At 29.6% G+C, this 26,308-nt stretch overlaps 1 protein-coding gene across 1 annotated transcript; it reads right to left on the reverse strand.

Annotated features, from left to right (window-relative positions):
* Positions 1-485: 485 nt before the first annotated feature.
* LOC114397089 lies at positions 486-2,965 on the reverse strand. Its single transcript, XM_028359211.1, has 3 exons — positions 2,944-2,965; positions 846-1,018; positions 486-752 (listed from the first exon to the last, which is right to left on the reverse strand). The coding sequence occupies exons 1-3, from the start codon at positions 2,963-2,965 to the stop codon at positions 486-488; spliced, it is 462 nt and encodes a 153-aa protein (XP_028215012.1).
* Positions 2,966-26,308: the final 23,343 nt, after the last annotated feature.

Below are 26,308 nucleotides of genomic sequence, written 5' to 3' on the forward strand. Positions count from 1 at the left end.
TTCCCTTTATGCATTCAACATAAACTTCAAAGTCTGATAAATCTAAAGGTTCAAGAATTTCATCTGACACAAGTCTCTGAATTATCTGTTTAGAGATATGACCTAAGCGTTTGTGCCATAAAGTGGCTGGATTCTCTTTTAATTTCCTTTTTGTACCACGTGAATATGTTCGCAGTATTTCATTATAGGAACAATTAACATCCAACATATATAGATTATCAATTAAGGAACTGGAACCAATCAAATTTGAATTCTGGTAGAGACTAACTTTATTATTTCCAAATGAACAAGTAGCAGGTAAATAAATTCTTCATCCTTCTTTGGTTTCTTTTGCTGAGAAGACCCTTCAGCAGCACCCTTAGTTTTCTTTCTTTTCTTATTCTGAGAGGTGGAGCTTAAATGAACACTTTCAAATCTGTCTCTTTGCAGCCTCTCTTCCTCTTGCACACAGTGAGATATAAGCTCATTAAGGACCATTTGTCCTTCTAAGTGTTATAACTCACTTTGAATTGCCCAAAGTGTGCAGGAAGTGAGATCAAAACTAAATGCACAAGCAGGTCTTCACCAAGCTCTAACTTAAGTGCTTTCAGTTTAGATGCCAAGTTAGACATTTCCATTATGTACTCCCTTATATTACTTTTGCCCTTATACTTCATGGAGATGAGTTTAGCCAACAGGTTACTCGTCTTCGCCTTCTCATTTTTGGCAAAGTACTGTTTAATTTCATCAATAAATTTCTTTGCATTTTCACCCTAAAAAATAGAGCCCCGAAATACTTCTAGAATAGAATGCTTCATGATCATAATGCACATTCGATTGGAACAATCCCATTTCTCAATTTTTACCTCATTGGAGGCTTCCGAAGTGGAAGTGGGTCGTTCTATTCTCGGTGCCAAATCCAAATCCATACAACCGAGAACAATTTCTATGGCTTCCTTCCAAACCTTAAAATTTGTCCCATTCAGCATAGGGATATTGTTCACTTGAGCAGATACATTTGCAGCACTAGCAACAGAAACTGAATAATAATAAAAATAAAAATAATTACATGCTCACAAATAAGCCAATAAGTTATATAAAATATATATATAACAAGACATGTGCAAAATAGTTCACATAACAAATCCATCACAAGATACCCAGCATAACATTAATTCATAGTCTTTGGACAGAGAAATTAATTTGTAATTGGTACTCTCAACACAATGATCAAATATTGACAATAAATTCTATCAAATCATAGTCTTTCTTTGGACCGACTATAATTCACATGAAAATACCTTATAATTGTCACACATTTATCATCACAGATACAAAATTATTTAGCCAAATTGTGTCTTCCTTTGGGCTGAGCACAATTCGCATAAATAATTTTATACTAATATCTATGCAATTTTAATTAAATTAATTTATGCCATAGAGATTGCTTTGACAATATATTGTTTCAATCAACTCAATCAAAATTACCAGACATAAAAAAAAAGGAATAATTTTGAGGGTTTGTAATTTCTGAATTTACACCAAAACATAATGGGAATCACCAATTAATACACATAATTCACAGATAAAAGCAAGGAAAACAAAAATAAAATGCAAAAGCCAAATTGCATTTAACGATACGCAACAGGAGTTTTCTTATGATGATATAATAAAGCCAAAGATTATGCATCACATGTATATTATGTCATGGCATGTATGGCATGGATTCATGGCATACATAAGGAAACAAAACCAACAACCATTAAAAAAACAAACAAACACGTGAACGAGAAACAAAAATGGATGACTATTCTGGAGCGAGAAAAAAAAAAGTTTTTCTCATGGAATCCGAACGCAAAACATGAACGCGCATATGATGATTATTATATCGTGATCGAAAAGAAAAAAATTTCCAAACTTACAATCATAATTATAATTGCAAAGATAAAATCCCAAAATAAAATTAGGGTTCATGTAACAAAATAATACAGGTATAACACAAACCAAATAACTTCAATTCCCAATAATCTAACAATAATTGTGGCTCTGATACCACTTGTTTGGAATTTTAGGGATCTTAATAAAATACCAATAATCACCAGAAACACATTACGTTAGATTATCAAGAGGGATTGTGAAAAATATCTGGATCCATGATAAGTAATGGAATTGATGAGTCTGAGGAACTATAGGTTTTGTGTTCTTCCTCAACCAAATCATTGTTTTTCTTTTGGGACCTTAGGCTTCTCGTCAAATGGGGAAAAAAGAATACAATTTCTGATTTTGGTGCATTAGGGACCACAACCTTGCTTTAGGTTTTAACCTGTTAGAGTTCTCATTATTTCTTAACGGGCTAAACTGGTTTCCGTTGATCAAGCTCATATTAATTTTTTATGATAGTCCAATAGGCTCACGAAATTAGATCACTTTTATTGAACCCATAAATGTAAATAACTAATATAAATGATAAATATAATATGTAGCTTACATTAATTAATTAATTAGGAATTATAATATTCCTAACAATACAGTGTTGTTATTTATTAAATTTGAAAGCAAGTGAATGAGTAAAAAAAATATAAGTAAAAAATGAATCAGAACTGCGTATAAACTATTTTGGATATGAAACAAAAGGAAAATATATATTATATATGGGAATGGAAATAACAAAGTCTTAATATTGTTAAGAGAAGGACATAGTCGATTTACAAATTTTTACAAAACTTATAATAAGATTGTACTTAATTTATAAACATGACCAAAATAAAACATAGTTAACTGTTGGATCGGGAAATTCAAAGACAATTTGCATGTTAGGTTTGAAAGCTTGTGTTTGACGAAAAGCTTTCCATCCTGCTCCAATTTTAGCCGTCTTTCTCTAGTGATGGTAAACAATGTGACATTCTACAATGTCTTCTAAATTTAAATGATCAAATCCTTTTGTCTTCATGAAATAATACATACCACTTGTCAAATCCTTTATCATTATGTTATTATAATTTGTTTTCTTGCAGTTAAAAATGGTTAGAAATTACATTTTTAATTTAATAACTTTCAATTAATAATAATTTTTAATGTTCTGACTCCTCTAATAGATATCCAACCAAGTATAACCATTCATCTACTAACTTATGGGGCATGTTTCTATTTGAATAATTTCATCTCAATTCCAAAATCGAGCAAAAAAATAAAGGATTAAGAGAGTTTATCATTTAAGATATTTCTCTGTAGTTAATTTTATGAAAAATAGAATGTTCAATCACATGATAGAAGATGAATGATTATTTGGTTATATATATAGATAAATAATTTTTATAATATTGACCATAAAATAATAATAAAATATTTTCAATGAAAATACATAAAAGACAATTGTAATTTATAGAAACTTAAGTATTTTAGATTATTCTTTTATCATAATATTATATATTTTGTAAAAACTTACAATATTTTTCTTTTATAAAATATGATAAACTATTTTTGTCACCATTAAAAGAAAATTCATGGATCCGTCCTCGAAATAACTATCTTCAAATTATACGTTATACAAACAATGAATTGTAATTTGATGTTAATGGTTTGCAACAATGATTTGTAATTTGATGTTAATGGTTTGTAACAATGATTTGCCACCATTAAGGATTATTCTTTCCTGTATTGGCGGAAAATGCAGGTCCAATTAAAATAAAAAATAGCTGTTTGATCGTAAGAAGGATTCTGATCTTGCCATGTGTTTCACATTATTTATTTTTTTTTCTCTTTCTTCGTGGTTCACTCAAACAAAAAACAACACTATTCTCTCTCTATAATGTATGTCGCCGGAAAATATGGCAAACCAGAATAACATTGAAAACCTCGTGCTCAGCTACCAACCCCACCTTTCCAAGACATTTTAACATCACAATAAAAAAGGGTCATATAAAAGTAATGAAAATAGTAAAAAATAGTAAGAATAGAAAGAACCCTTCAATATTACACGCACATACTCAAAAACAAAAAGAATCTAACACAATTGCAGGGTCCAATGGCTGCGGAGTGAAAATGTTGCTCGAGTTGACAACAATTGCAACCGTCAATTTTCATTCAAGATTTGCTATATAAGTGTAGACACGGAGAGGGAGATTTATAGGAGGGAGTGGTCGGCGACGGTGGTGGTCTTGGAAGGTTGGGGACCAAGTTTATAAGTTGTTCCGGTGACAGTTTTAATTCTCCGGTGATCACCGTTGCGGAGAGCAGAGAAGGAAGCAGGACTGTGTTTAAAGAATATGAGGCCTAACAGAAAAAAATTTGAGGTGAAAAATAATTCATCAATTTAGTATTTCACTCATAAAATAGATAAGTTATTAATTTATTTATTTTGTAATATTGTTGACTTTACATAAATTTTTAATAATTTTAATTTTAAAGGTTTTCTTTTAGTTGTAAGTGTAATATGTAATGCTCAATAAATTCACTAAATCTTTTAAAAAATTAAGATTAATATAATATTTTTTAAATTTATTTTCACCTAAAATTTTAGATTTTTTAATGCAAAATAATAAAAAAACAGTTTCATATTTTAAAAAAAAATTAAATTAAATATCAATAATAAAATTATTATTAGCTTTAATTAAATAATCTTAAAAAATAATAAAATTATCTTTAGAAGACTATATTCAATTACTAATTTTAATTACTGCATTATTTAATGCAGCCAAATAATTAAAAGGTCTTTCCATAAAAAAAACGAATAGACCAATAAAAACTGCACAATTTTTTAGTTATATATTGATTAATAAGTAATATTCATCATATTCTAATAAGGATGTTACATAAGTTTGAAACATAAGTCTTTATATGTTTAAATAAAATTATTAAAAAACTAAAGTCTATTCATAAATGTAAAACAAAATCAAAGACCACTTACCTTAACTGCCTTATGGGTTACATGAGGATCCGTGGAGAGAAAGGCGTTTTTGTTCCATGGAGAGAGAAGGAAAGGTGGAGTACAAAAAATATAATGAAGGACACATGGCGAGATCATGATCATTCATACGATCTGATGGATGGAACCTTCTTAACTGCACCTCCAGTTATGGGAGAGGATCCGGATAAGTGCGTAGGAGTAAAACAAAAACAGTTTGTACTATGATAACCACGCATGCAATCCGAATCCAGCTAGCAAGCGAGGGACAGTTTGGTAAAAGCAAAATAACACGAGGTGAGACGTAGGCACGTAGATAAACGCCTAAACAGCTTCGTGCAAGTGTGATTTGCGAGCAATGCATGCGGCGGTGTTGTTCCCCGTGATCAGGTGTAGGGTAGCACCGCCTGCGCTGATCAACAATATTCCAACACGTGTAATGTGCAGCCTGCAAAGTACTTTTTCGGTGAGCGTGATCATTTCAGAGCGCAATAGCACGCTGCTCTTGTCATACAGGGAAACTTTCCCTGCAGGAGGTTCGATTTTGAACAAAAGAACAGGTGTAGCGACACGACGTCGTAAATGCGCCAGCTTTGTGGTTCCAAAATCAATAAAGCTAAATAACTTGTCGCGGCACTGACACATTAATTAACCATCCGGTTGACTTGTCAGTGCTGAGATTCGCCACGATAGCAGAAGTGGGGAAATGAAGTACAGTAATGGTGATTAATAATCATTTGGAGGGAAATTCTTTCAGGATTTGAATGCATTTCTTCTTTTTCTTTAAAAAGAAACTTAAATATTTTATTTTCTATCCTCCAAATTTATAATTATTTTTCTAATTCTAGAATTTTCAAAATGTTGTTTTAGTCCTCTGCATAATTAGTCAAACAAGGAATATTTAATTTGCAGGAACTTTTGTCTGCCACAGTATCATATCATTCATATGTATGTTTTTTTTTTTTTAAAACAATAAGTAAAAGAATATATAAGAATATTTAAGGCTTTCTGGCCCTTCCCAGCATAAAAAAATATTTTAAAAAATTTATTTAGAAACTGGTTTGTTAGATTAACATTTATCCTTTTTTATAAATAATATATATATACCGATTGTTTTATTAGTATATATGTACCGGTTTAAATGTTTGAGTATCAATTAATTAAAATTTTACTTTAATCATAAAAAATGATCTTTAATATTATTTTTTATTGTATAAATTAATAAAGTGTAATTTTAATTTTAACTACAAAAAAGAAAAAAAATACTTAAGTTAAGGTCATAATTTTGTCCATATATTATAGAGAATGTTAACAAATAGAGTGGAAGAGCTTAAAAAAATGGAATAGCCAATATAGAATTCAAAGTGTAAATCAAGTATGTAATATTATATTATATTCTAAAAATTAAGTTAAAATATAAACACAAATTATAAATATATAACATAAAAATAAGTAATTAGAAATACCTTTATGTAGTCTTCGAATCAGGAATTTCAAAATTTTAAAAAATAAAATATATGGAAAGTTAATTACTTCAATTAATTATTATTTTATTTTAAATACTTTATTTTGATAAAATAATTGCAATTTTTTATTTAGATAAAGTAATTTAATTTTTATCATATGTAAATTTAATGTTATGTACTCCTTTATTTGAAAATTAAATCTACACATTTAAAATAAAATGTTACAACACCCGAGTTTTGCACTTTTCCGATATAAGTTTATATTTTTCAATTTTAATTTTTTTTTTAGTTCTATATAAGTTTTCACTTTTTCAATCTTAGTTCCTAAAGCGTGAACTTACCGGGATTACAGATGAAAAAATATATATTAAAAAAATGAAAATTTACAAAAATAAAAAATAAAAAAATAACTTTCAAAAATAAAAGTTAAAAAAAACTTACATGTACTAAATTTATATATGTTATATTATATCATGTATTGTTTAGTTGACAGGATATCATATATTATATATTATTCTAATATTTGTGTACTGAATCTATCTTATTTAGTTGTTTTCTAACTCAAAACCCTTTACATGAAAAAAATTACACTAACTCAATAGAATAAATAAGTAATATCAGAAATTAATCATATTATGTCACTCAATCAGAATACTACACAACAAATTAAAATATATATATATTAATTTATTCAATTCTACATTTAAAACAGGTCCTTATTTATAAAATGCAGAGTTAAAAGTATTAACTCTTAATTTTATAACTTTAAAGAAGATTTATCCTCCTTTTTTCTTGTCTGTAAGAAGACTTTTTTTTTTAATTCAAGAAGACTCGTAAAAAAAATTCGGTTTCCCTGTTTTAGATATTACTAGTAGGCTAAAACATTCAAGTTATAGGCCCAAAACTAAAATCGTATTTGTGGCGGTCTGGCGAAAGCAAGGGAGCTACTATTGAAACTACAAATACTGTTATTATTACTATCCACGTGGAGTTTAAATATTTTTTTTGGAAAATGTCCTTAAAACATGATAATGACAAAGTACCTAATGAAATCATCTTTCATTTTTGTAAAAAAGAAAAAAATTATAAAGAAAACGTGATTCAGTTGTGTATTTTATTAACGAAATTATATTTTTATTATATATTTTTTCACCCACTTTTACACAATAAAAACATATTTATGTTAACTATTGTTTACGATTTTTTTAATTAATTATAAATGCAATTATATTTTTTAAATCAATCAAATTAATTATAATATAATTTATCATTTTTAAAAGTAATCAATATTTTTTAACTAAAATTGAATTAATTGGATAAAAATTATCATTTATAAACTTAACCAAATTAATTATTATATGATTATCTTTATTAATATTAATCAAACCAATTTATATTATTAGTTTATAGCATAATTAATTCAATTATAATTATAAATGGTAACCTATGTCATCATTAATTTAAATTTAAATAAAAAGATAATTTATATCAATTAATTTGGTTAATATTAAAAAAAAGTAATATGTGTTATCATTAATATAATTTATATTATAATTATTTTTTTGATATTCCTAACTTTCTTATACTGAATTGTTATTATAATTAATAAAGGGAAAAAGGTAACCTATATATAAATTAATTATAATTTTTTTTAGTAAAAATTTATCAAATTGGAAATATGTTTGTGTTGAGTAAAAGGGGTTATAAAAAAAATTACACAAAATAAACATCATTCCGTTAGCAGAATATACAGTAGAATCACATTTTTATTATATATATATATATATATATATATATATATATATATATATATATTATATTTTCTTAGACATTGAAAATATGATTTTATTATTTATTTTGTCAACAAATCATGTTTATGTAAAAATGGAATTTTCTGAGAAAAAAAATATTTAAAGCTCCCATAGATAGCACAGGAGCTCCTCAAAAGCAACCACAGTAGGATTATTGTGGGCTGTGAATATTTTAACCCAGGCTGTTACTACCTGCACCCCATTAACTTCTTTATGCGCCTCCATAGTTTCTAATATCCCAACATTACCCTTTTCAGTGTCTGATCCTTCTTCTTCCTACATTCACCCCGCTGTAAAGAATTAATTATGTACAACTGTTTGGCCCCTGTTTTGTATTACGTTAGAGTTCAACATGAATAAAACAACTCTTGGCCACTATACATCGGTGCTACCAATCAACTACGAAGACCGAGAAATTAACATTAAAAATTTCTTAATGCAATAAGTTTTACACTTATTTCATTTTGGTAGATTAAGTTCGAAACATTTAATTTTGATCATATTTATATTTTCAAAAGTTTTATTTTGGTCAATTTTACTATTTTCTGTCAACAATGTTAAACTTTGTTAGTATTTTAAATTTGGAAATAATTAATTTAGAATATTGATGGCTAAAAATTGTTACTATGTGTAATAATATTCTAACCAATAATAGTTTCACTATAAAAATTGGTTAAAACTTTGTGGGAAATTTTAGCCACCACCATAATAATCTTATTTATAGAAAAACATTTAACTCATCCTCAAATCCCTAATATTCAAATTCATTTTCAAAATTCAATCATCAATAATAAACATTTAACATTGTATCTTCCTCCTCTTCACCTCCCTACCGTCCTAAGGAGCTGTCTGAAGAAGTCGGTTAGGGACAAGGGATAAGGTGTCAATTGCCAAGGGTTCTTCATGGTGTTGGTGGATCTCAACGCGGACACCAACTACTTCTGAGGTTCATTTTTGTCATTCCAGATTTGAGATTTGTTTCATCTAGATATCTCAATGTTGAAATCATGAACCCTCATTGTTATGAACTTCGATGAATAGGTGTCCCGACTTCGTTGTGAACTCGTTGCAATACCGAAGTCACGACGTAATGTTAGACAAGTCGCCTCAAAACTTTAAGAGGGAGGGTGAATTAAGTTTTAAAAACTTTCCCCTAATCAAATTTTAATTCTCTATTGACTTAGAAAATGCACACTTAATATGAATTAAGTAAAGAACAATTCAAATTAAACTTCTTCAAAGTAAAAATAAACTGCAATAAATTAAAGAAGTTTAAGGAAAGAGAGAATGCAAACTCAGTTTTTATACTGGTTCGACCACGTCTTGTGCCTACGTCTAGTCCCTAAGCAACCCGCTTGAGATTTCTATTATCTTGTAAAATCCTTTTACAAAGTCTGAACCACACAGAGACACCATTTCCTTGTGTTCAGAGATCTTTACAACTTAAGAGACTCACAATCTCTTGAAAAACAACCGTTTGCTTTTGAGTAAGAAGATAATTTCTTTCTTGAAGAGAAGAATATTACAAGATGAAGATCATACAAGAATCCTTATAGATTTTGCAAGTGTTTGGCCAAGGCTATCTTTTGAAAAGATATGACAATTTTTGTATTGAAAAACTCATAGGAAATTCGAACCCCAAGTCACCTATTTATAGGCCTTTGGTGGCCATTCAAAATCTTTTGAACAGTTGTGACTTTTGAGAGTTATTTTTAAAATTTCCTCACTGGTAATCGATTACATAAATGTGGTAATCGATTACACAGTTAGTTTTGAAGAGTTATGACTCTTCAGACTTGAAATTCAAAATTTTGTGTCTGGTAATTGATTACAAAACTATTGTAATTGATTATAGGTTTTGAAATTTAAATTTAAATTTTCTAAAAGCTGTTTAAAACAGTTTTTATTTTCTGGTAATCGATTACATCTTCTGTGTAATCAATTACACAGTTTAAAATTCAAATTCAAATATCTGTAAACTGTTTTAAAACCCATTTAGCTTCTGGTAATCGATTACATCTTCTGGTAATTGATTACCAGAGAAAAAAACATTTATTTCAAAAACAGAGTTTCACTTTAAACCTTTGTAAAATGTTTTGAGGAGTTAACCTAAGGCCAAACCTGTGCAACCTCATTTAAGGAATTCTTTTAACATCCTATGGACTAATTTCATCGTTCCTCTTGAATTTCTTGATTCTTGACTTGGATCAAACTTGAATAACTTTCATCTTTGGCATCATCAAAACTTCATATTACATATGCTTCTACACGTGACACCTTCATGATCACAACAATGATGACACCTACGCTAAGTCTCGTTGATAATGCTCTTCCTCTTTGAAAATCAAGTTCATCAAGCTTCTTCTTTGAGTCTCAATTTCAGGATTTTTCATGCAGGTCTGGCTATGGTTAAGATGATTTAGGGATGTTGGAGGGTTTAATTTTGTCACGGAGGTTCCTGTCTCTATTCCCTTTCCCACTAGCCTTGAAATTGTGCAACCTTCATAGTTGCCACGATGTTCATCCAACCAACCAATTGCATAACTAGACGTGTGTTTTTTTTGGATCTGGGATTTTTGTCGGGAATGTCATTGTGTTGGCAACTGTATCTTTGCTTGTGACACTAGTAGCAATAGATCTAGTTTTGTTTTCAGATTTGGGGTTCTAGGGTTCCAACAGTGGAGAGTAGGGAGTTTTGATGATGGTTTGGTTTGAAAAGTAATTAGTGAAGAGTGTGGTGGTTCTCAGTTGAGAACCGCGAGTCTTGATGGTGGGTTGGACTCGAAAAAGAACCAATGAAGAGTGCAATGGTTCACAAAAGAGGTGGTGGCAGGCATGGTGGTCATTGGTCATAGGTCTCCACCTTATATCGATCCCACCAACAAATGTTATTTTTGTAGTTTGTTATTAAAATACACATAGTGGCGGTTTTTAACCGTCACTATTTAAAAATTTAAAAGTTAACAGAGCAATAACGTTATTGACAAAAAACGCAAAAAAAAAAAAAGATCAAAATGAAACTTTCAAAAACATAAAGGACCAAATTGAACATTTCTGTCAGATCCTAATTTCATCCGGGTGATCGAGGTCGTACCCGAATCAAATAAACATTAAAAATGCAGTATCTAGGAAGTGATCCTAGGTCGTCTCCCAACGAGCAATGGTCAACCAAACGTTCATAACAGATAGTAATAAAATAGTAACGAATTGGGGGGGTTGTTTGTTTTTGTAAATTAAACAGTGAGTAAAATTGAATTAGAAAATATCAGAATTAAAACACATTGCTTCCCCTTGATTCACAAGCAAGTCTCTTATCCTAGGTTACGAGAGTTTATCCTTTATCAGTTCAACCACTTAATCCAACCCTAAATTAAATTACTAAGCGAAATTTAACATAAGTCATTCATTATGTGATTAAGCAACATATACACCAATTAATCATAAACGATCATTAAGCATGAACGATCATTAAGCGCAGAGACAATTAATCAAGCACTAAGCATGCATGAATTAATAGCAACGAATACAGAGTAATTAGTGAAGAGGAAAAATTGATCAGAATTTAATAGTAATAATAGAACCTCAAAGAGAACTGTGCTTGATCCTCAAGAGAAAACAACGCTGGAGACTTAGCCTTCCATTAATCAATAGAGAACGAAATTATAGATTGAAGAACGAAATTTTATTGCTAAAACGAAAAAGAGAATAGCACTCTAAAACTAAAATGAAAAAGAGAGAGAGGAGAGGAGAGAGAGAAGAGAAGAGAGAGAGAGAGAGAAGACTAAACTAGAACCTTGGTGCTGTTATATAGTTTTCAGCCCCAAAGCTTACAAATCTGTTTTAAATCCAAACCCATAAATAAAATAAAATCTAGATAAGATAAGATAAGATAAGATCTAGATGAAATAATATCTAGATGAGATCAAATCTAAATAATATCTAGATAAGATAAAATTTGGTAGAATAAAATAGTCTGCTCTCTTCAAGTCCAAGCCCAATTGCTTATAATTCTCCTGAAATTAAATTAAAAACACAAAATTAATCCAGTAAGCCCAAATGATAAAACTGCATAATTAATTTGACAATTAAGACTAATCAGTAATTAAAATGGTGCAAAAATGGTTAAGAAATAGGAGAAAATAATGGCATATTAAAACCCCCCATACTTAGCCTTTTGCACTCCTGGACAAAATGAAACAAAGAACAAAATCCAAGGATATCAAAGAGAGATAAACAAAAAAATTTACATATTTCTCAATGAACATCAAGGAATGAAAGGAATAGGTAACATATAACATGAAGAGATCCAAAGAGTCAAGACATTCGTGAAAATCATCCAAGCAACCCAATCATGACAAAATAGTTAATCAGCTCAAGAATGAAAAGTGATAAAGCCTCACAAGATATATATTCTATCTCTCAAGTGTCTAGGCTACTATTTACCCTCAAAGCATCCATGAAAACCAACACCACATAAACTTGGCAAGATTCTAAAATTGATAATCAACCCATAAACACAAGCACATGAGGATCAAAAGGTCTTTTAAGGTTGTAATGGGGCCAAGGACAAGGTAGGGAAAAATATGGAATAAGTAGCTAAATCCCAAAGGAATAGAGGAGCAATGGGGAATAAGTGCATATTAAGAAAAAATAAGAAAACCTAAAGATAAAATTTTAAACGCAAAGAGTAGAGCCAAGAGTCTTGTCATTCTTTTTCCATTTAAGATCTTATTCACTCAACTTTATTGTTTTTCTTTTTCTTTTTTTTGAATTGATTCAACTTGAATTTTTTTTTTTGGACAGTAGCATTTGAGAACTAGCATATCATTCAGCAGCATGTCCAACATTTAACCCATATACAATGTACATCAGTATGGCCCAAAAATACATCATGAAGCATAGCCAACAAAACATTTTATCCCCCCCGCGCCCCCACACACACTTATTCCCAAAACAATTCCAAAGCTCCAAAATTCCTTAATGGTAAGGTGATATCATGGTTTTTCACTTAAGGCTTGTGGTGAGCTTCAAAACAAGGAAAGGGAAACAAGGCTCAAAAGGGCTATCAAAGGAATTAATTCAAGGTAAGTCCATTTAGCTAGAGGCTTATAAGAACAAAATTGGCTAAATCATTTCCAAATATGCATGTGAATTAGGAAGCATCAACAAGAATCAAGCCAAGGCTATTGTGCAAGGAATCAATGGGGCAAAACACACCAAAAGATTATGATGATGGATGGCTCAAATTCTCACAAAGGTAAACTTATCACTTTCAAATTGAGCTTTCAAAACTCTCATGACATGTAGAGGAAAAACAAGGATTTCAAATCACAAAATGTCAAGAGACTTTTATTTTCAGAACAATTACCCATTTCTTGAACATATCCTATAATTTAAAGAAAAATATGCAAAGTTGTACATGCAAACAGAATTGACCTAAAATATTAAACTAGAAATCCAACAAAACTAACAAAACCAACAAAACTAGCAAAACAAAAGAACATTCGCCCCCCCCCCCCCCATACTTAAACGACACATTGTCCTCAATGTAGCACAATTAAAAGATTAAAAGCAATTAAACCATCAAATAGAATCAGACAAGTGTAATAAAAGCAAAAAAAGAGATAGGAAAATAAGATCTCCCTAAGTCATGGTGGAGGAAGGGTAGGGAGGAGTAAGGAAGTCTCTTCCACCACTATGTCCACTAAAGAAGGGTTTGTGAGAAATGGCTTAAGTCGGTGTCCATTGACCTTGAAGCTCTTGTTTGTGGATTCGCTTTTGATCTCAACTGTACCATAAGGAAAAACATTAGTAACAACAAAAGGACCAATCCACTTAGACCTCAACTTACAACTCATGAGTCCAAGCCTAGAATTATAGAAGTAGGGGTCATCCCAAATAAAATGCTTAGCATCACTTTTAATTTTATCTTTTTGAGCTTTAGATGCTAAGGGAGGAAAAACAAAAGCAACTAAATAATTGACAATGTTAGAAAACTAGGGAGTAGAAAGAGAATTAGAAATATTATACAGTATATACAAATGATCATCCGGGAAATCATCCCGAATGAGTGAATCCTCATCAGACACACGTTCGATCCGACTCAAATGATCAGCAACTAAATTTTGTGCTCCGCTCCTATCACGGATCTCCAAGTCAAACTCTTGGAGCCAGAGCATCCATCAGATCAATCTAGGCTTTGAATCAACCTTCTTCAATAAGTACTTTAGAGCTGCATGGTCAGTATAAACAATAATGCGAGTACCAAGCAAATAAGAACGAAATTTTTCAAGAGCAAAAATTATGGCTAGTAGCTCTTTCTCAGTAGTAGTATAATTCGCTTAAGCAACATCTAAAGTTCTAAAAGCATAATATATCACCCTAGGCAATTTATCAATTTTCTGAGCAAGGACAACCCCTAATGCATAATTTGATGCATCACACATAAGCTCAAAAAGGGCTGTACAATCGGGTGCTTGAATGATGGGGGTGGTAGTCAGTGCTCTTTTGAGGCAATCAAAAGCCTCTTTGCATTTACCATTAAATTCAAACTCCACCTCCTTTTGCAACAAGTTGGATAGTGGAAGGGATACTTTGCTAAAATCTCTTATAAAACGCCTGTAGAATCCTGCATGACCAAGAAAAAATCGCACCTCTCGCACGCAAGAGGGGTAAGGCAATTGTGAAATAACAGAAATTTTTGCAGGATCTACTTCAATGCCCTTATTGGAAATAATGTGGCCTGAAACTATACCTTGCTCAACCATAAAATGACATTTTTCAAAATTTAGAACAAGGTTAGTTTCAGCGCATCTATTCAAAACCTTTTCCAGACTATCCAAACAAACATCAAAAGAGGATCCATATACAGTCAAATCATCCATAAACACCTCTATGCAATTTTCTAAAAAATCACTAAAAATACTAATCATGCACCGCTGGAAGGTACCAGGGGCATTGCACAGGCTGAAAGGCATTCTCCTATAGGCAAAAGTGCCGAAGGGGCAGGTGAATATGGTCTTTTCCCGATCCTCAGGAGCAATAGTGATTTGCATATAACCAGAAAAACCATCAAGGAAATAGTAGTGAGATTTACCTACCAGGCGTTCAAGCATCTGGTCAATGAATGGCAGTGGAAAATGGTCCTTTTTGGTAACCTGGTTCAGCCTCCTATAGTCGATGCATACTCTCCAACTGTTCTGCACCCGAGTAGAAATCAGCTCATCCTTCTCATTTTTTATCATGGTGGGGCCGGTTTTCTTCGGAACTACCTGGATGGGACTCACCCATTAAGGAATTTCATTGAATAGGTTTGGAGCAGCAAAGCAAAGGCACATAGAAAAAGAGCTGGTGAAAAAAACTCATTCCAAGAAATTGCAAAAAACATATGAATGATAGAAGATAGAAGGAATGACAATTTTATCGATTGAGATGAGAGCTCATTGAGAGAACTACATAGAGTGTGGGCGGAGAAAAGAGGCGTGTCTTGTGGTGATTTATTGGTGGAGATAAAGTAGTGGTTTGAATAAATGAATCTAAACGTGATTTGCATTGGATTAACAACTTTAAAATTGTATGAAAAGAAAGTGGGTTCTAGATTTATAAGTTGGTATAAATTATGGATGTGGTAAAAGATCTAATGCATCAAAAAATAATTAAAATGGATTGGACTAGGTTAATTGTTGGATTAGATTTGGATACTGGATTTTTTTGCCCAGGCCTAACACCAACCCACCAAGCACCACCTCTTGTATTTACCACCGAGCAGCTTGTGAAAATGTTTTCCATAAATTCTCCTTTATTGACTGAGGAAGAGTTGAACTAAATTAAGAGAAGTTATACCACCTTTTCCAAATTTGATGAGATAACGAGCACGTGAAGAATATGTGTGATGTGTCTTCCACCATTTTGTTGCAGAAAATGCACAATAGCTCTTGATCTTGCCGTTGAATTTGAATTTTTTTAAAATTCATCTTTGTTAGGATCCTATCCAAGAATATTCTCCACAACAAAAAGGAAGCCCTCAGTGGAATATGAATTGCCATAAATTTTTAATACATCAATCTCAACATAACCAATTCTCAAATCATATAAGGCCAAGTATGTTGATGTCATTGTAAACAAAGTTGAATAATCTTCTAACCACAACCAATGATCCTCCCCAGCCATATCAATACTAGTTCCTTCCAACAAAGAAAAAAATTCATCCACCAAACTCTTCTCCCATTCAAACCATTCTCTTTTCCATTTGAATTCCCACACCCACTTATTATCAATCCATCTACCCAAGTAATGAATTACCTCTCTTCTCTGTGCCGAATTCGAGAACAATCTTGGAAAAGTGTTTTGGAGTGAATCTTCCCCTAATCACCCATCCTCCCAAAACCTAGTGTTAGTACCATCCCTTATCTTCCATTCAATGAAATTATCAAACCAAGAATCATTTTCCCCCCACACCCAATTTTCAAATCTCTCTACCACAAGGACTCATAAGGTTTACTATCACTCTCACAAATACCTCTCCACCCCAAATATTTTGAAGGAAGAACCTTCTCCCACAAGTCTCCTCTAGGGTGAAAAATATATCATCTCCACTTTACAAGGAGTGCAACATTAAAAAGAGATATATCCTTAACCCCAAACCCTTCATGCTTCTTTAGTGAACATAGTTTCTTCCAACTCACCCAAGAAATTTTCTCCCTACCATCCTCATAATCCCACAAAAACCTCCCATGTAATGATCTCAAAATTTTTACAACCCCATCCAAAACTTAAAAGAAATATAAGTAAAAAAGTGGTAGAAAAGGAAGTACCAAATTAATTAAGAAAATCCTTCTAGCAAATGAAAGATGTTTTTTCCTTCCAAGATGTGAGCTTCTTCATGAATTTAGCTATAATAGGTTGCCAAGTCTCCAACCTCCTAGGATTTTCTCCAATGGGGATTTCCCATGTAAACGAAGGAAAAAGATAGGACTCTATAATTCAAATAATTTGAGAATCTCTCCACCACTCTCGTCTCAACCCCAATACAACAAAACCTACTCTTATGAAAATTAACTTTCAATCCGAATATAAGTTGAAAGCATCTCAAGATACTTTTCACCACCACCACCACATTTTTTGTACTCATGTCACCCACAAAAATTGTATCATTCGCGTATTGCAACAAGGTCACTTCAACCTTGCTATCTCCCACATTATAACCTTCATAGAGATTTTGAGCACATGCCTCTTTTCATCGTGTCACTCAAGCCCTCTGCTATAGTGGTAAAAAGAAAAAATGCAAGATGATCAACTTGTCTTAGGCCTCTTTGGAGCTTAAATTCCTTTGAAGGGCATCCATTAACAAGAATAGAACCAAGGAAGATGAAAGACACCCATAAATTCATCTAATCCAAAGATCATGAGAGCCTAATCTTCTCATCATATACAAGAGAAGTTTCCAACAAACCGAGTCATGTACCTTTACGTAATCAACTTCGAGAATCATACATTTTTTCTTTTTCCTCATAGCTTTATCCACCACTTCATTAAAAATCAATGCACAATGCAAAAGATCCCCCCCTCCTTCTCCCCCAAAGAATGAACATTTCCTCTCATCAATCACCCCATGCAATACATTTTCTAGCCTTTTTGCCAAAACTTAGTTAAAATATTGAATGTGTATGGGTCATCTAATTTTTGTTTGATGGTTCTAAGTTGTTGAATACTTGCATGTTTAAATGAGAGTCCACAAAATTCATTTTGGTTAAAATTAATTTTAAAGAGATGCGATTTATGCTTAGATGTTTTTTATTATAAAACCAAGCACTACTAGAAAAAACATCTTCGATGATGGTTATTTGAGACATTCAATGACGATTTTGAACCATCTTTGAAGTCAACATCGTAGAAAGTTAATACTTTCCACAACAGTTCCTTAACTGTCTTAGAATGAGAGATCCAACATTGGTTTCATAAGAAACCATCTTTAAAAATTCATCATTCTAAGATGGTTTTCAAGTAAAAACCGTCTTAGAATGGTAGCTTTTCTAAGACGGTTTTCACGTGAAAACCAATGTTGTTATTTAAATTTTTTTATGATTTTATGGTACCTAAAAAAATCAAAGCCCCTGAATAGTACTTGTGTTCAAATGATATAGATATTTAGAATAAACAATCCAACTAACACATTTTTTTACTCATCTACTAATAGATTACACCAAAACCTTATGACAAGTAACAAAACTAACATTTATTTACATGCAAGCAAAGTTTTGTATGATTGAGTGTTTTATATAAAATTTCCCAACATTTTAGCACAGACACTCAAGATACACTCTCGAATTTGCTAGGGAAATCTCTAATATGACCCTGATAAAAAATTGCATATGCTTTCGGTTAAGTGTAGGAAAAAGGGATCTCTATTTTATTTTTTTTCCAATCAAACCCAAACCCATGTGTTGCTTATTTATATTTCAGACATGATATATATCTCTCTAATGATGCAAGCTCCAACAGATTCATCTTAGCACCCACCGTGAAATTCAAAAATAAAGTATTCTAAAAGGAGTAAATTTTACTTTAGTCTCTATGATTGTTTTTTTTTCTTTTTTTTTGTGAGAATAGTCTCTAAGATTGTTAGCAACTTAGCAATATTCACTTTTAACCTTTTATTTTTTATTTACTTAACACATACTTGGTTTGATTTATTTTAGAAAAAATAACTATTTCATAACTTACGTGTAACTATATATGGCCCATTAATCCATGAAGAATCAATAGAAACATGATGGCAGGTATAAGTCATGACTTGTGATGGGTTAAGCAATTAACTTATGTGTAACTATGCCCTCAACTTAACCCATATCTACCTATAGAGATGAATTCAAGAAAAAATATTAATCATTCACACTGCTTCTATAAAGGATATTTAACAAGTACATGTAGAAATTTTTTTAACAACATATATAATTGCTTACTTTCCATGAGTATTTTCCAAGCAATGTTATGACAACAGTGTCACCTCCTGTTAAGAGATTTGAGCCTTTTCTTTTAAAGAAATGCTCTACTCACAACTAAAATTTATTAGAAATTATCATTTTTTAGGTTTCACTACTTGAAATAGAATTAAAAACAAAAAAACCAATAAATTGTAACATGTACATTTTCGGACCAAGCTGTCCCAATCGCATGCCTTGCTACATCAAGGCCTTTATTTGTAACTTGTGTTGCTTCTTCTCCCTATCTAGCAAAAAAAAAAAAAAGACCAAGTCAATCACACCACACCAATAAGGCTCAAGATGCTTCTTGCACAGGTTAATTAAATGCAACCTATAGAAATAAGGGCTTGTCCAATTTTAAAACCAAACAAGTGTAATCTCCATATGTCACAATCAAGCAACGAACTAATTTGAACAAAACATTGGTTTGATAAAAAAGACAAGAGGGAGACAGGAGAGAGAGATACTTGTTGGCTATAGCAACGTGAGATGGAGAAGAATGATATGTTGAGTATTGAGGATTTAGAAATTGTTTCTTTACTGATTTAGGGTTTCATTCAAAACACTGGGAGGGAAATGAAAAAAGAGACGTGGGTTATTTTTTTGGGCTAAGGAAAGGGCCAATGCTTATGTTGCCCAATAAGAGAGAGAAAGCAAGAATGACAAGTATCATTCAAAGATGATTTTGTAAAATTGTCTTTGTACATGGTTCAATTACAACAGTTTTTCAAATAACCGTCCTTAAACTCACACTTTCAAGACGATTATTTGAAAATCATCTTTGTTATTAATGAACTTAATTACAATACTACGACTGCATTGTCTTCAAAGACGGTTTCTGCCAACTGTCGTTGTTGGTGTGCCATAATAAAAAAAATTTGTAGTAGGAGTAAAACCTTGTATAAAATTTTATCTAAAATAACCTACTTAAAGTTGTTTCAAATTAAAATCAATTTTAAATTTTTTTTCCAACATGAAACTAAACATGTAGTGTGTGTTTGGATAAACGTTAACAAAATTAATTTTAAATAAAATTGATATTGTAAAATTGATTTTGATATGATGTGAAATATGTTTGAATGTTGTCATTATAAAATTAAGTTAAAAGTAAAACTCAATATAAATTTTATAATCTATGCAAAAGTTATTTAAGATTATTTCAACTTATAATCAGTTTTAAATCCAAAATTAGTTCTAAAATTTACTCTAATGTGACACCAACATGTAAAAATTTGTCTAAAATTAATTTTTCATCGTGAAATCAAAACATACATATAACAATTTTTCTAAAATCAATTTTATATTCAAAATTACTTCTTCACACACGGGTGGAATGATCAATGCAAGTTCCCTAGCCGGCACCACAGCGTGCATGATTGTGACTGCTATAAAGGCAGTAGTGGGGGAATCCTTATCCTCGTTGAACCCTTTGATATGGACTTTCAGTACTTATGAGTTTGAGGTCTATGTATAACCACTACCAGAAAATCAGAAATGCTATTTGCGCCCCCAAGTATAAACACCATTCAATTTTGTGTTCTCTGATTTCTTTCCCCATCAATGACCCACCGTACCGATCCATTAAGGCGTTTTCTGACAAACTCGCGTACAAGAATAATTTCTTGTCAATTTGCTATTTAGGTATGGCTGTATGGGGCGCAACGCTTATGACTCTTGGTGGAGTAGTTTTGGTAGGCGGTAGTCATCAAGAGTTAAATTGTTTGTTGTTTTAACAAATAAAAGTTAAAATTTAATTATAAGTTTTATTATATAGTACTACTTATCTAGGCAACACACAAGATAAATATTTTTTTACAAGATAAATATTTTTTATTTAACTAAAATTTATAATAAATAAATATTTATAAACATGTAAATTATATTTTGGATTTATAATGAATAATTATAGTGTAATACAAGATTGTTTTTAATTATTAATAATTTATTTTATAAAAATGTTGAAATTTAAAGTGAAAATGATAGATTATAAATATACTATACATTAAATAGTTTCTAAAAATACTTTTATTCAATTTTTTTTTAATTTATATAGTTAAACCCAAATTTTATTCACTTAATCTTAAAATTTCTTCAACAACTCATTATTCTTCATGATCGTAATAATAATAATAATAATAATAATAATAATAATAATAATAATAATAATAATAATAATAATAATAATAATAATAATTATATTATTATTTATTTATTTTTGTGTTAATTCTCCGATTCATTAGAAAAAAATGATTTTGACTAATCTGACTGAAAAATAAATAAAATCTGATTAAGAATGATTTATGTCAAGAATTCAACTCACATATTATCCAAATGATTTAACCTTAACTAATAATAATAATATAAAAGAGAAAAAATATATTCAATAAAATAAATTTTTAAAAAGATTATATTATATCATTTTCAAGTACAAATATCTATTTATTTTTCTCTTTATTTTAATTTCATCCTTTAATATAACATTATATAACAAATACTTTCAACATATATTTAATAAGTAAAAAATAATATTTTTTATAAATAAGTTTAAAAAGTAAGTTCTCAAGCTTTATATTTTTTAACAAGTTAAAGTTAATTTTTTTTTTCGTTTATGTAAACGAACCTTATAACTAAACACAATATAACTTTGAATATCATTTTTAGTCTACTCATATTTACAGGACTCCTTATTGCATGTATATTGTAATACAGGTGTTAGATATATTAGGTTTATTAAAATAAAACTTATATCGTGTTTCATTTAATTATTTTTCATTACAGTGTTCTTTATTAAAAAAATTCACAGATATTATAATGGCTTTAGCAATAATTAAATTATAATCATCTTATAAATATATAAAAAGCTTTATGGTTCATCCCCATTTTGTACCAAAACATGCACTATTTTTTTTAAAGTAATACAATAATATAACAACATATATCATGAATTATATTATAGTGGAAGTGCGAAGAAGAGGTTGATGAATAAGTGCAGGAGAAGATGAAGGTGGTATATATTAAAGAAAAGAAAACAGGAGAAAAGGAAGGTGGTGTAATATTTTTCAAAAGAGGAGAAGGTACCATCTCTAAAAGTTATGGTTAGGTTGGTTTTCATAATTTTTTCTCAAGTCTGAACTAACTTGGTGTGACCTATCTTCATTAAATTTGAGTTGGATTGAGATTGTTATTGAGTTGTATACACTTAACTTTTCATTTAAACAATAATATTTTTTTACAGTAAAATAAAAATAAAATTTTCATATTATATTTATGTTTATATATTTTTAATTGTTTATAAAATGATATTCATAAGAAATAAAAATAAAATATAAAAATTTTAGTCTGATTTGATATGGTCCAACACACAAACCCAATAAGTAAATCAATTAAATCTAATTTAACATAATTCAACATTAGACCTGTTAAATATGATATACTTTGATTTTTTTTATTTGGATCAGGTTATGTTAATTGAGTTAGTTGTGCAGTCCTAGCTATTTTATTTAGGGTGAGGAAGTGATATCTTATTTAAAGATAGAAAAAACCTCTAAACTTCAAAGAATTTAGTAAATGCATGATTTACTTTTATTTAATTTTTTTAACCAATAGGTATTGACTAAAGCTTCTTATTTGGTATCTAACTAATTTTCGTCCACCGAGATGACTCATTTTGGAGTGAAGAGATAGCTCTTATTGCTTCTATTTAATCCTACGTAAATGAGAGTTGAAATATGTGATTTCTTAAATATGAGATCATATTATATCTTAAACCAATCTATAAGCCTTGAGCTTACCTATACATTGCTTAATTCGGCTAGCTTAGTAATTTTTATTGCAAGTGATCATCATTGGAATTCTTTGTCATCATGCATGTATCCGCTGCATGTATTGTGTAATTTAATTATTACAGCCGAAATAATTATTCAAAGATTATGCTTACAATATTTTATTTTTCGTTTGTACAATTAGTTCTCGCAAATGTAATTCGTCTGTGATATATATTAAATTCACTACTTTTTATAAGAAATAAATTTTAATGTAAAATATACTAAAACTTATTTTTGGATCTCAAAGATAAGGAAAAAAAATAATAATTCACGCTAACTGTGAAAGTTTTAGTGTATACCAACCGAATTTTACATCTGCAAAGAGCACGGCCCATATCCATTTAATGAATGACATTAATTGGTTGTTCGGCACAGCCTTCTTGAATCACATATTTCATTCCTTCCAAGTTCTACCTATAATATCTCACCCAAATGAATCAACGCTTTGCATGCGCTACTGTCGTAATGACATCCCTAGATACTTTTCAGCCACTCAGTGTAAAGAAAAGGGATCCTACATGCATATTGAATGTCAAATTCTCCCGGTAACAATTACAAGTCCTTTCTCCACCAGCCACTAGTTCCAAACTCTTCAATGTCATTAATATGTTGTTATTTATGCACCTCTACCGCGCTTAGAAATGTGTCTGGAGACTGGAGATGAGTAATAATACAACGTTTTACAATACTATATAATTTATTTTTTATTTCTATCTCCATTACATGATTTCTTTTTTCTGACATTTCTTTCTTTCTTCTCCTTTTAGTTTTTATTTCTCTTAAATTGCATAATTTTTTGTATAAAATTAATATATTAGTAACAGTACTATCCTTTAATGAATACTTTTGGATAAATAGTTAAATTTAATGATGAAAGTGTAAAACAGTAACAAAATTTTGACCCTTAAAGATAAAAAATACAAATTTAATTTATGAATGTATAAAAGTATGATAATTAGTCATACTGTTAAATTTGTGAGATCATTTTATCATTTAATTGTAATGTTCAAATGCAATAGATTGTATTTTTATGAATAATTTGACATTAAGTTACAAATTTTTGGAAACAATTTATTATTAAATTGTTTGCATGAATAATTTATCATATTTTTTTGTATATTTACAAATTAAATTTTGATTTTTTTTCATCTTTTAATGATCAATGAAAAAAGAATTTATCTATATCTTTAGACGAATTTCACTATTTTTTTGTTGCTCCTTTAATGAATACTTAGCGGGACTCAAAAGTGAATAAATTTTAATTTTATTAATGTATTTTGACGAAGGGGATCAGGATCCACAATTCTCCTCTAAATTTGTGCTGCATTCATGTATATATCTGATTTTCCTTTTCATTCTTTAACGTTGGTGGTTGAATAAACCTCTCTTAATTGACTTTGACTCGTGAAAATACTATTCGCTAATTTAATTAATTAATTAAATCAGTAACTAGCTTTTAAAATATGTAATCGTCAACTATTTGTTCGTTTTTTTATCAAAAAATTATTTTAAAATATAATTCTACACTATTACAAAGGATAAAATATAAGTTTAAATTCAGTTTTAAAAAAAATGACAATTGTTAAGTCAATACGGATAAAATGTAAGTGCTTAAATCCGATTTAAGCTAGCTTTATGTTGTTTTATCCATATTTTATCATATAAGTCTTTCAAATATAAGTTTAAATTCTATTTAATTTATCCGTATTGTATCCTCAAACTATTTGTGTATCAAACTATTGTTATTTTTTTTATATAAAAATGAGACTCACCTCAAAATTCTGTAGACAAAAAATATGTTAAGCCAGCCTTGGGCATAGAGAAGCTAATGCATGCTCTTGCTAATTTCAGTAGATGTCCATCACTGCCTAATTGGCTAATTTTGGAGGTTGGCAGTAACAAATGCTGCTAGAGAGAATTGATCAGTTGAAAGAGATCTCATGTTTCAAAACATTTAAAATTATATATACTTATTCAAAATTTAGGAAAATTAATTAAATTATTATAAAAACAATAGTACAAAAGGCAAAAGATAAATAAACAGAGTAGAGTGGAAGAGAATTGAGAAAGAATAAAGATGTAAAGATGTGTGCATATTATTTCTTTCATTCACATCCCGTAACAAAAATTCAAATATCATTAAAATCACTATTTAAGGGGACTAGCCCCTTTTACTTTTTCAAGTGCTTTTACATAACTTTTTTCATTCTTTTGTATTTGCACTCATAAATAGTTATTCCATCCGTTCTTTGTATTGCTCTCTTAAAGACTAATTTAAGTATTTACACACTCTTGGTCTATCTATAACATAATTCTAACCTACTTTTGTTAGTATCTATCTATAACATAATTCTAACGAGACCTTGGGGTGTCAATTCACTGTTCATAATTCTAACGAGTCCTTTCTGAAATTTTGTATGCATGATAATACTTTTTGTCCTATTATTACTACTACTACAATTTATATTTCCATATTTTAATATCTATGTTTTATATAAAAAAATTTAATTCATTAGTGGATCAAATGCACCGAATTTTCAATTGTAAGTATAATTATTAAAAGCATATAATAAGGAAGAGAGTTAAAAACTTATATACATTTTATTTTATTAAAATTGTAGTTTTCCTTAATAAATATGTGTGTGTTGATTTAAGATGATTCTTTCTGAAAAAAATCTATACTTTATAGTTTAAAAAATATTTTTTAGTTAACTTAGAAAAATTGTTCATAAAAATATTTAGTATAATTTTTATTTACAATAGTTATAAAGAAATTGAAGGTTTATCTGCTTATCTATCCATTATTTTTAATATAAAATAATTTATATTTTTCATATTTTCAGTTCATGATTTACTATTTTACTTTCAAATTAATTGATAAGTAAATTTAAAAATAAGTATAATTATTACTTGCTTAAATGTGAAATATATAGTTAAAAACCAACAAATCATTGGTTCAAAGATGCTAAACTCGATATTACAATTATTAAGGACATAAATAAAAAATTATGTATTTTTTGTTTTAATTAAAATTGTACTTATCAATTGAAATTTATATTTTTCTACTTTCAGTTCATAATTACTATGCTTAATTTTAATTTAATTGATAAGTAAATTTAATAAATAAGTATAATTATTACAAAAATAAATGAAAAAAATGTAGTTATAAAATTTATTTATTTTCTGTTTTAAATAAAATTGTAATTTTATTTGATAAATATGTATAATGTGTTGGTTTGAGATTATTCTTTGGAAAAAAAAGTATTCTCTATTTATAGTTTACTAAATGCATTTTAAGTTAAGTTAAATGATTTACTAATAAAACTAATAAGTATAATTTTTA

This window comes from Glycine soja, chromosome 18, assembly GCF_004193775.1.
Source record: "Glycine soja cultivar W05 chromosome 18, ASM419377v2, whole genome shotgun sequence".
NCBI lineage: Eukaryota > Viridiplantae > Streptophyta > Magnoliopsida > Fabales > Fabaceae > Glycine > Glycine soja.